At 32.0% G+C, this 13,346-nt stretch overlaps 1 protein-coding gene across 4 annotated transcripts in view; it reads right to left on the reverse strand.

Moving 5' to 3' along the window:
- The window catches only part of Gbs-76A (Glycogen binding subunit 76A), a 226,150-nt gene that overhangs the window by 191,041 nt on the left and 21,763 nt on the right, over window positions 1-13,346 (reverse strand). Inside the window, exon 1 of one of the 4 annotated variants that reach the window (XM_076530047.1) lies at window positions 4,057-4,567. The exons of the other annotated variants lie outside the window; for them this stretch is intronic. Coding sequence (XP_076386162.1) covers window positions 4,057-4,383 — 327 coding nt within the window. The 5' untranslated portion in view covers window positions 4,384-4,567. Of the gene's footprint in view, window positions 1-4,056; window positions 4,568-13,346 lie in introns of those variants that run through there. 4 annotated transcript variants of the gene reach the window in all.

A 13,346-nucleotide genomic window follows, 5' to 3' on the forward strand; every position in this document is an offset into this window, starting at 1 on the left:
CTACAAAATCTGCAAAGAATTTTGCAGTGTATTAACAAAAATTGTGAAAGTCAACAATGTTACTATTTTACACAAATTGCAAAAATTAACAATGTTGCAGTGCATTGACAGAAATTGTGAAAGGCAACAATTTTACAATATTACAAGAATTACAATGCTACAAAATCTGCAAAGAATTTTGCAGTCTATTGACAAAAATTTCAGAAGGCAACAATGTTACCATTTTACACAAATTGCAAAAATTAACAATGTTGCAGTGCATTGACAAAAGTTGTGAAAGTTAACAATGTTACAATGTTACAAGAATTACAATGCTACAAAATTTGCAAAGAATTTTGCAGTATATTAACAAAAATTGCAAAAGTCAACAATGTTACCATTTTACAAAAATTGCAAAAGTTAACAATGTTGCAGTGCATTGACAAAAATTGTGAAAGTCAACAATGTTACAATGTTACAAGAATTACAATGCTACAAAATTTGCAAAGAATGTTGCAGTGTATTGACAAAAATTTCAGAAGGCAACAATGTTACCATTTTACACAAATTGCCAAAGTTAGCAATGTTGCAGTGCGTTAACAAAAGTTGCAAAAGTCAACAATGTTACCACGTGACACAAATTGCAAAGATCAACAATGTTGCCGCTTGTTAGCCAAAGTTGCAAAATCAACAATGTTCTGACAAAAGTAGCAACTGAACTTACTGAAAGTACTTGCAATGAAAACTTAATTGAACCTTATATCATCATGTGGTTAATTAGGAGCTATATTAAGAAACTTTTATATATATGAATAATGATTAGTACTTTCCAATTAATAACATTAAATAATATTATTAGATTGTTATTATTATACCAATTATATATTTTATCTTATAAAAGATATATTAGTTTATTTTATTTTATTCATGGCTGAAATTAGAAACTCAATAATAGACGAAATAGTTGATAAACTATCTTGTAATTAAATATTACGACATAGAAACTAAAATTGTGAGTTAACAAATTCTGGTTAGAAAAATGAAGTAAATATGCATAGCCATTTATAGATGAACTTACGCTGAATACGATATATATTGTTATGAACTTTTATTTAATAATGCATAAAATAAATCATGTTAATTGATCCTAATGCATAAAATAAATTATATTAATTTATCATAATACATAAAACAAATTATGTTAAATCATCTGGATATATAAAATAAGTCTAATGAATTGATCTCAAAGTATTAATATACTTTCGTATTAATTTACTTTAATACATAAAATCGATTATATTAATTTATCTCAATATATGAAATAAATAAATTATTTCTAATTAATAAATTATTATTTACCACTATAAATTATTACTATATGTATAATATCACAATATCAACAAGTACAATCTTAACGATTATGCTAACTATTCACCCTAAAATATGAAAACTGAACGTTCAAAAAAAAGAACTAAAAATTAATAATAAAGGACTTTTTAATGATTTTAAATCAAAACTTTATAAATACTGACCGACTAAAAATCTCAATCTGATTGCGCAATAATCAACATTATAACTTGCATCATGAAAGAACGCTTGGAAACCAGTAGAATAAGAATGTCACATTACATTTCCTACTATCAGTTTCATTAATTTGTTTGGTATTTGAGAAAGCTCTTGTATCGAAACGCAATATGTAAGTACATTCACATCTAGTAAAAGAAACGCGATACGAATCTGAAGCAATCTATTACATTTCTTCCACTTCGATTGGAAAGTGGGTCGAAATGTCTGTATCCTTAAAAAAATCTTTTAAATTCATAAAACAATACGAAATATAAGAAATGCTTTAACAACAAAAAATTCTATTTATTAACACTGTAAAATGTTTATCAATAAATCTCGCTATAATAAAACAGAATTAAAATTAAAATTAAATTAAAACAGAAATATGATTTAGTCCATGATCGTAAAAAATGTTTGTATGAAGTTTTGATGATTTACAATAACAGAAACTTTAAATTATTATTAATTACTCGTTCGAATTTCTACACTGAAGATTTAATAAACAAAAGAAAGAATGCAAGTAATTTTTGCGTTGAAAAGGACGACAAATCTGAGTGCAAATGGTACGAGCGATTAGACAAGTTATCGAAAACAGTCGGACTAACAATTGTAACTTCTCTGTTCTCCCGTGATTCTGAACGAGACACACATTGTTGATTTTGAGCGGAATGCAAATGTAATCAAATATGAGAAGAAAATGCAAGAATTCGTTGCTTTATATAGCGGAATACGCGAAAGTAACGTAAACACGAGATGATTCATCCATTTTAAAAACCATTGATAAGCAGCTGCATATGCTGTGGGCGAATTGTTTCAATATAAATAATTTTTAAATTCCACTCACGAAAATAATCATTGCATAATGTTAAGGTAATAGTGCACGCGAAAACAGACATACGTTGATTTAATCACGTGCGCGTTTCTTTAATCGCTATTTATAAGTCCACTCTTACAAAGGTACAACGTGACATATTTTTTCATTCATACATGGTGTAATAGATTTTAAGATGGTACACAATTAATTTAATGTAAAATAGAAATGTTATTTTAGTACACAATTCAATTTAAAATAAGAAATTGTCTTAATACAAATATTTAACAATGCAAAGTTTATTGTATTTAAATGATACAGTTGCGAAATGTTGCATAAAAACTTTATTAATTTCTAACGTTATATGTTATTTATGTTATTAAGATTAGGATAATTGAAGAACATAATAAATTTTGTGTTATCCAACAATTACAATGATTTTAAATGAACTTATCTACTGTAGTTACAAATAATCAATTTTTAAGAATAAAAACTGGTACTTGAATGTTTATTTTGTTATTACAAACTAATAAATAATTAGATATAGTATTATTACAAACTAATAAATGTGAATTAATTATAGTACTATTACAAACAAACATAAAGTAATTTACATTATTATTGCAAACTAATAAACATAAGTTATTTATATTAATATAACTAGAATTTTTTAAAAACAGACAACTTTATAATTTTTGTTAATTATTTCTCTTGTAGTGATTTTAAATGAACTAGATATTATTTAGTATAGTTGCATACTATCCATTTATAAATATATACATTAATAATTGTATAGAAGTTAACCTATACATTCCATCATATTTACTTACTGAAGTATTTAAAATCTAGACTAAACGATCATTTCTTTTCACTTTTGTGAATTTAAAATTGTCAAAAAAAGATGCAATATGCTCTTAATATAGAAACATATCTTTGTGACATAAATTTGTAACATGTACTACTAAATTCCCTAAAATAAATCATCCACTAAATCAGTTCACTGTTGCCTTTTTAATACTAATTTAAAAATAAACTAAATAAACTCGAATACTAATATTTTCTATCACCGATAATTGATAAGATTTAAGAAATGCCAATCATGACAATCAGTATTATCTTCCGCTCTTTACTCCAATTCTTCAGTGCCAAGCAAAGAACGAAACAGTAAAATAATCCGCGCCAGAATTCCTCACGAGTGCTGTTGACAGCGTGCTCTTGCTAATTCTTTTTATTCTGCCTTCTTAATTTAAATATTTGAACCAATACGCAACAGCGTAAATGAGTACAAAGTGTTCCCATAAAATTTATACACTATCCTACACATCATAAACGCTCTTAATGAATAAAATAAACAGAGGTTAGAAAACCTTAACAACTGAAGAAAACAGATGTTTACATCGACGCCATATTTTTTCCCTTGATTCATAATATGTACAAATTTGTACAAAAGGACGTAGAATTTACATCTTCTCAGTTGACAGTTCATAATAAATTATAAAAGCGGCAATGCGAATGACACGTATTTGACATTCTCCCATGTGGACATCTCCTGAATACAGCATTATATTGTTCTGTACCGACAAACGGTAACAATGAGAACTTACAAGGAAGCTCGTAGTGCACGAAAGAAAGAAAAGCTTTTGCGCGAGAGAGGGTAAAGAAGCGTGCAAGTGAACGCGTGCAGATTGCGCGACACTCACCGACTTTCCGTCAACCGATCCTTTCGCTACTGCCCCTTCCAGGGAACCGAAGACCGAGGTGCACTCGCGAGGACCCAAGCTATCACCCAGGGCCCTTGGGCGGAAGTACCGGTGCCCACGGACGAAAGCACAACGTTTTTCACGCGGGAACTCGTTGGGAAACGACGGACGTACGATTTGCGTCGTAAGCAAGCGCGAATATGCGAGCGATTCGGAGCTCCGCGTGGCCGTGCGTACGTTCGGCGTAAAAATGATGAGGACGAGCGCCGCGCTGCACGACCGCCAGCACAAGGGCGTCGAAGGTCGCAGCTGCGCGCCAAGCGACATACAGGTGCGTCCCTCTTTCGCGATACGCGCGATTTGGGAACTGCCACGAATCTCGACCACGAGATGCGGCTGTATCTCCAACCACGCGTTCGCACTGAAGCTGTAAACCAAATTCGATTATCAGAATATTCGGGATACGGCAATCTCTCTTGCGTGTTGTTATTTATGGCACCTCTACTGTATACACGGTGAAGAAGATATGTACTACTTTGAGTGATGAAACCCTTAACCCATTTGCTACCGCGATACCCAAATGGGGATTTGTATTTTTTTTATCACTTGCGATTATATTAAATAAAATGTATATTCGGTAAACCTTTATATTTTGCTTTTAAAATTATTTCTTGTTTTAAGTTTTTATAAAAATATTTGATATATGAATTCACGTGATAAAATTATCTTTTGATGCTCATATTTTTAGTGAACTGTTTGTTCTTTTTTTTCCCTTTTCTAACGTAGTCATGTTTGAGCATATTGACACATTCATTTAGTTGATAGAATAAATAACATATTTTTATACAGCAACGTACTTTTAGGAAATAAAAGTTTTTATTTTTTAATTAAAATTTTTAAAAATTACTATGTTTTTTAATATACTAGTGAAACCTAACTTGACCTAAATTTGATTACATTACCCTAATACACCAAAAATATCAAAAATAAAAATTTGGCAGTTAGGTTAAGATTGAAAAGGAAGCAACGGAAGCTCAGTAGTGGTAAATCGATTGAGTTCGTATGCATTCGGCTCGCATTGGCTAAATACCGACGTGTGGGCAGCATCAGGAGCATCAAGGAACATCGTAGGCGTCCTTTTTGCGTAAACTCTGTTAGAAGTAAATTGAAGAGAATGTTTTTCGAGAAGTGACTGAAATTGACTGAAACCTACATCATACTTTGTTGTTCAAATCGTAAAAGGAACAAAAACTGAACGGTTAAAAAAAGGAAATATGAATATCAAGATTACTACATTAGTAATATGTGAACATTAAGATTACTATATTAGTAGTATATAAATATTAAGATTAGTAAATTTCATATGTAAATATTATAAATAAACAATTTATGTATTATATATAGTCTTATTCTTTTATTTATGTTGTTATATAAATCACATGATATACAGAGGATTTAATATATATTATTTTTTTAAAACATAGAAGATTTTCAAGTCTTTTTCTTTTTTTTACCTAATCATTTATAATTTACATACTAACCTTCAGTCCTAACCTAATCTAATCTTTCTATAATAACCGCTGTCATCCTCTTTTTGCATTTTGACATTTTGATCATATAAATCTATAATTTCGACTATCAAACATGTCACGTGATTATCTGAGTAATGCCGAAGGAAAACTGAGATAACCGATGTACCACTACGTGCTCTCTTACCTCCAATTTTGGTATACCCCGCGGACCGACAATCTGACAAGTAAGATTTCGACGGTCGATTTCATTTCTACCCGTATTCCCTGGATACTGGAATATCTGCGTGAATATTTAAATATTCAAAGTGTTCAAACTATTCAAATATTTCAAAGCACTAGAATTTTAAAACCGTATTCTGAACTGGAAACTATATAAAAAGAATTTTATTTTCCGATAAAAAATGGTTAAAAAAATAAGTAAATTGTGATATCATGCCCTTACTACTTTTTCAATACTTGTCATATAATGCAGAATGAATCATCTTACATCTAAATATTAAGTCTACCGGAAAGTTCTGTCCGTTTCTATGACAACAATTTTTGACACGTAAGCACATGTTTAACATCGATGTTTATATATCGGAGATCGTAGAAAGGTTAAATTCTACTCAGCAAACCATTTCGGACCATATTCGGAAGATAAGATTGGTGTGGAAATATTCAAGATGGGTGTCACATGAATTAAATCACAAGAATTTGGGTAGTCGAGTCGTCATATGCACATTTCTGCTTGCTCGGAAAAAAATTGAGCCCGTCTTAAATCGAATGGTAACTGGGGATGAAAAGTGGATTACCTACGAAAACATCATAAGGAAAAGGGCATATTGTGAACCCGGAAAACCTGCCCCTCCACCTCTAAACCGAAGTTGAGCCTGAACAAGAAAATGTTATGTATATGGTGGGACATTCGAGGACCAATACATTTTGAGCTGTTAAAACCAAACAAAAGGCTAAATTCAGAGAGGTACTGTCAGTAATTGGATAAATTAAAAACAGCACTCCAAGAAAAGAGGCCGGCGATGTTCAATAGGAAGGACATCATACTGACAATGCCAGGCCGCATGCTGCTTTGGGGACTCGTCAGAAAGTCGCAAAGTTAGGCTAGGAAATTCTGTCGCATCCACCATACTCCCCGGACCTAGCACCTTTCAATTATCACTTGTTTCTGTCCTTGCAAAATTTTTTGCAGGGCAAAAAATTCGAGAACGAAGAATATATCAGGCAAGCACTGGCTCAATTTTTGGCCTCTAGAGATAAGATATTTTTTAAAAATGGGATATAGAAATTACCATCACGCTGGCAAAAAGTCATAAATAATGATAACAGTTATACATTATTCAATAAAGTTTATTCAAGGTATGAAAAATTTATTCTTTTGTTTTATTCTAAAAACGGACAGAACTTTCTGGTAGACCTAATATTTCTTTCAAATTTAGAGGCACAGACAATGCTTTATATGATTATTAAATGGCACGAAAGAATAAAAATGTTACAGAACTACTTTTCTCGCAATTTTTAAGATCACGAAAGTTTATTGCGTATAATTATGTAAAGTGCGTTGAAAGTATAATAACATGAATCTGAAATGAACTTGAGCTCCAAAATATAATTTTTACGTGAGATTTATCTACTATTTACTTTTATGTTACTGAAAATTCTACTAAAAAGACTGCACATGACTTACAAAATCTGCTTGACAAAATTTTTTACCATAAAATTATTTTTTATAATTCTTTAAACAACAACAAAAATCACTAACATAATAATAACATAATATAAATAATTATAAATAACATAAATATTTTAATAAGGATCGTTTGACCTAACGTAACGATATAGTATAGTAATAATATAATAATATCATAATTTGACTACTTTCTCATATTTCTAGTAATTTTCTGATTTTGATAAAATGAAATTCAAATGACATTGAAATAAAACAAATGGAAAAAGGGCATAAATTTATTTGCTAACTTGATATGCAAAATGTTCCCAATTTAAATGTAAAAACTGCGAGAACTGGTAGGAAACATAGATTGAAATATTTAATTCAGTTTTCAATTTAATTCGCCACTAATTAAAAAAAAAATATTAAATGTTACTTTTAATTGAGGGCTGTTCGAATTGACGATTACTTATCAATCTATAAGTTCGAATTTGCTTAATCAAAGATTAAAATTTATTTTTTAGTTGAATCTGTTGTTACGTGCGGGAGACGCGCGTATAAAGCCGCGAAGTTGTATGCCCTAACAAAATCAATTAGCAACGGGACTTAATGTTTTGTGGATCCGAAGATACGCTAGTCCCATACGGGCCCTTTCATAAGATCGCAAAGTTTATGGAATAAAAAGGAGGCAATAAAAGAAATGTAATTCACAAATAATTAAAATATGCAAAAGTTTATATTTCGTAAAATATATAATGATTAGAATGATAGCGTGTGCACTATAATATGGGTTACAAAGGTTAAATTCTGAACGGAACAAAAATATTGTTAATATCCGAGATACGCAATTCGAAGGTTTGAAAGGATAAGCAATCTCTCAAATACAAAATAAAAAGATAATCCAGTAAGGGAGATCCCAAAGTTAAATAATTAACTACTGGATATACTTGCCGGAAAATTCACAAAATAGCTGGAAAAATAAAGGAAACAACTCACCGAAATGTCTGTACTTGAATGAATTTAGAATTAATCTACTCCCTTGTAAAATGAGAAATGACAACTATGCCTGGTTCCTGGAGGAAGAAACACACACACATTTAAGCACTTCACCAATGAGAATTTTAAAAACTGACCTATTGCAAAATTAAAATAACTATAAAAAATGAAACTATACTTTAAAATTGAAAATAAAAGAAAATATAATTGAATGGAAAAATAAAATAATAAATTGAATTGAAAATTTATCGCGAAACTTTGACGTGAAGCTAGAGTCTTTGCCCGAATTTTGCAGTTTCACAAATTCTAAAGCAAACTCGTCTCTAAACCACCTCACGGACTCCTGACACGCACCTCGCGATTATACGCCGAAGAGTGTCGCAACTTGGACCTCTCGAAGAAGACCAGAGTGGGCCTAGTTCGAAATTGTTTACGTTGCATTGAGATGCGCCTAACGAATTAGGCTGCGAGGCCAATGCGTAAGGGACCGTGATTCGTTAATTAGGTGGTGGTGGATGTGCGTACCTCCCTTGTCCAGTCCTTATCTTTCTCTCTTTCTATGTAGTTCTTTCCTTTACTCTTGAGTTATGGATTATTAATTAGCTATTGAATAATTTTTACATGCACAACCAATACAGTATAAAATGTTAATCCGCACATATTATATAAATTTGGAATCAAACATTATCTATTTCGTCTTTACAATTATTAAAATTAATTGCGCTCGGTACCGTAACTATTGTAGGACTGATTGGCGTATGAGTATTTGCGATACCGGTATAATGCAAGTCTCTATTGTAATTTTATGGACAATTCATATAATATTGTAATGTTATGAGGACAATTTCTATTGCAATTCTATATTGTATCGCGGGTCCTTGAGGAACATTTCAGAACGCTTGACGTTACCGGACCCCACGAGTGCAAATTTCATTTATGTTTAGCGGTTCGCAGAAGTAAAACGATCTAAGAATTTGGCCATGGGACCACGTTGATTGCAAGGAAGGAATGTGCGATATTAACAATCTTAGTTTAGCCGCCAGAAGATAGTCTATCTAATAACATTAAAGACCGTTACTGCGTTCAATCAGGGTGTTCCCAGAATGCAATATGCATTATCGACACACATCCAGTCGGTAAGAAATACAAAGGAAATTTTGAAAAATATTCCTGTTCGGAACGTAACACTTTTAAAAAAGAAAATTAATATTAATTTTTTATTTTTACCTTTTCAAAGGAATAATTAAAATATATTAAAATATTAATTTCTTTTTATAACAATACTCTATTATATTTAATTTATTAAAATTAAAATTACTCAGTTATTGATTACAATCTAATTGTTGAATTATTACAAATTTTACACAAAAAGTGGTTTAGTGATTTGCTCGTTTTTTCTTCATTCTGAAGAAACTCTCAAAATAATAAAATTATTTTTTTATGATAATTTTCTGTAAAATTATTACTTATTTTGTCTCGTATTTATTCATGTTGTTTATTCATTTAATAAAGATACTATTTTAAATACTGACCATTTGCAGCAATTTAACCAATACATCTAACAGTGACTGGTCTAATTACGGCTAAATATTGCTCTAGTAACATTTGATGCGCTTCAGATACAAGTAGATCTCTCAGTTGCCTGTCTCAGTACATTGGTCTCGAATAAACTTCAAGATTCCCCACACGATAAAATCCATGGGTCTTACATTGGATAATTGGTGTAACCGCGATAGTGTTCCTTCAAGCCCACTTTAAGAGAACAGCCAAGAGATTGAGCCGTAATTGAGGAGCATCAAATGTCATAAAAATAATTCCTCGCTGCAAGTTTGTATCTTTCCCTAAAATCGAGTAAAAATGAGGAAATCTCCAAACGAACTTATTTTTTAGTTTACTAATTTTACATTTTCACAATTTCGAAATTTAACACTATTTCTGCCAAAAGGTGTCAAAAGACACCTGTCAAATTTTTGCAATTTTGGGGTGAAATGAAAATTTTTAAATTGAAATTTTAAGTGTGGATTCTTCAGACATTGTGAATATGCTGTATAGATTTTGGCGGCAATCTGACGAGGGAGACCTGTCTTCATTGACATCGACCGTCGTTGAATCGATAAAAAATCGTGTTTTCATATCACATACACCAGGGGTCGGCAACTTGCGGCTCGCGAGCCACATGCGGCTCTTTGGATGTGAAGCTGCGGCTCTTTAGTTCCATACGCAAATATTATTTATTTTATCAAAAAAAAAAAAAACATTTAAAAATCGTTCTGAATCGATTAACGAGGATTAGGCACCGATTCTATCTCTCAACAACTTGTACTCGCTTTTCACCGCATCCCTCCCCCGTAACACGCGTCGTCGCTGTCGTCAACTGTTAGTGGTGTAAGTAAATGTTTAATTGTTTTAATTTTTTATTTAAATAATAAGTAATTATCTAATAATGCCATGTATATATTATCTAATTTGTTGTGAAAAACACTACTTATATATGAATAAATAGATTAGGTTTTTTTTATCAAAAAACTTTATTTATGCGAGTACTATTTATTGTTGGCAAGAAAAAATTTTGTGGCTCTTTAAAAATTTGGAAATTTTGTAAATTGTAATTTTTGACTCTTCCGACTCAAAAGGTTACCGACCCCTGACATATACCAATGATTGCACTTCGTTACTATCTTCTGCTATTTTTGCAATTTTGCAATTATTTTCCAAAGATCTTTAACGTTACCTCTATCAAGAGGTGGCATAAAACACTTTTCAAATAACTTAAAATTATTCTCTAAGTTGAATTATTTCTCCACAATTAATATTTTGACGTTTCATACATAGTTGTTAAGTTCATTCGGCGATATTATTTTCTTGCAGCTCATCCTGGATCTAAAAATGTGCATATAGTAGGGGTGGCCAAGCTCCTTGATAGTCCAAGCCATTTTTCAAAATTTGAAATGTTTCGCGAGCCGCAATTTTGGATGGCGCAGTTTTCGATGAGTAATATCATTCTTAACTTGGACGGAAATGAAATTTGTTACAACGTTGCACTTAGTCTGTCATATTTGTCGTCAGTAATTTCAAAGACATTTTGAAACACATACGGAATGATAATAATTTTTTAAAATATAATAGCACAAAAATGAAAAGGGAACGTGGGTACATTTATCGAGAGCCACAAATAATCCTTCAAAGAGCCGCATGTGGCTCGCGAGCCGCAGGTTGGCCACCTCTGGCATATAGTATACTTATTTCTGCCATGTGGTATCAAAAGACATCTTTTGGTCGAAATAGGTATACACAATATCGTGATAGAAATAGTTTTAAATTGAGAATTCACTGCACCACACATATATGAATTGCAATTTCTCAAATATCAATTTTTAATAAAATACTTCGTCACCAATGTAAAAAATGTTGCTAATTGTCACAACATCATAACAATCACTGAACTCATAGCTCTTAAAGTAGCTCATTGGTCTTAAAACAATGATATTCGAGGACAATTAATAAATAATAACAGCATTACACAAAATTGATCAAGTTTGCAGTATCAGTTGTTTCCGTTCAAAAATGGCAGATGATGAACCGTTTAGTCTGAAAGCCAATTTTTGAAAAAATAAAGGTAGTGATAACAATGGATCAGACTTAATATATTTTTATCTGTGAGCAATCTATAGTAAAAATGACTGAAATTCTCGAATATTTGGCCGATGGAAGTTTGACTGATTAACGGCATTGAAAAAATGTTTATTTTGAAAGCCGCCTTAGGCTGAAATTATTTTTGGCCGAGTATACACTGCTGGTCAAAATTAACGCACCACTTTCTTTAGCCGTTTTTTTTTTACTGTTCTGTTTGAGGTAGGACTTTGAAATTTTGAGGATAGGTGGGCCCATAGGTTATCTCAATGCTCCGGGAGTGCCATTTTTGCCTGCCACCCCCTTGCGGTATCGGCAACCCCTTGAATGCTAGGGGGTCGGAAAACCGACAAAAAAGGCTCTAAATTCGATCAAAAAAAAGAAAAAATCCGAAATTTTTTTCTAGAATCAGGTTCTTTAAGTTGCGGTCTTTCCGAAAATGCCCGGCTCAACCCCCTGCGACACCCCCAACCCCCTCCCTAATTTTCCGCCCCTTCCAAAGGGGTGGTTTTTTCGAATTTGCTCAAACTTTTACCGAAGCTTCCTCTCAACCCCAGTTATACTTGGTAAAAGTTTGGTCGCCATGATCCCCATTTCAAACAAATTTTATTATTTTCATTTCCGTTTATAGAAATAAAGAGGGTTTTAACCCCATGCCGTACAATTTATTTGTTAGATGTGTCAGTCAAAACTAACTATTCATAGCGATAATATTAAAGCAAACAAAGAAAATTCAAATGCTGTGTGTGTTTTATATTGAATATATTGACTATACAAATTATAGTTAGACCTGAATTTGAAGTTAAAGAGTATTACAAATTTCAAAAGGGTTAAGAGATTTTTATGCGGATTTTAGAAATAATGAGAATTCGTAATAAAAGAAGAATCTTAGATCCGAGTATGAAAACCATTCGGATCAAAATGATTCAAAGATATTAAGAGAAAAACTGAATAACTAAAATATTATTCGTTTAATAATCAACTGCAATTAATTTTCAAAGGGAGACAAATTCGTATTGTAAGAGCGAGCGGACAATAGTCAGAATTGGCTTAGGGTCACCATAAATGAAGGAGTCCCTCAAAGTGTTTCGGGACCAGTTTGAAGGAAACTCGGTTGATGTTTTCCAGGCCGTAGTAACGGCAAGCTTGTATTTTTCCCAAAAGTGCAAAGTGGGGATGCGTTTCCCATAAAACTTTTGGGGAGGCTCAGGAGCGACGCATTATGTTCACAACTATTTTAGAGAACGTGAAGAGAGAAATCGGGCGATAATAATGTGGGAAGCGAGAATAGCAAAAACAGACGTGGGTCAGTGACCGAACGTCGGTAATGAATATTATTAAACTATTTGTATAAAAATTACCGACGTTGCAAGAGCGAGAGGACGTTCATCCCTAAAAAAAGGAGCGAAAAAAAAGATAGTTGTTTGTAGGTGAAACCACGGCGTATCTGGGCGGTTAGAAATAAA

The sequence above is a fragment of the Megachile rotundata genome, chromosome 3 (assembly GCF_050947335.1).
Source record: "Megachile rotundata isolate GNS110a chromosome 3, iyMegRotu1, whole genome shotgun sequence".
NCBI lineage: Eukaryota > Metazoa > Arthropoda > Insecta > Hymenoptera > Megachilidae > Megachile > Megachile rotundata.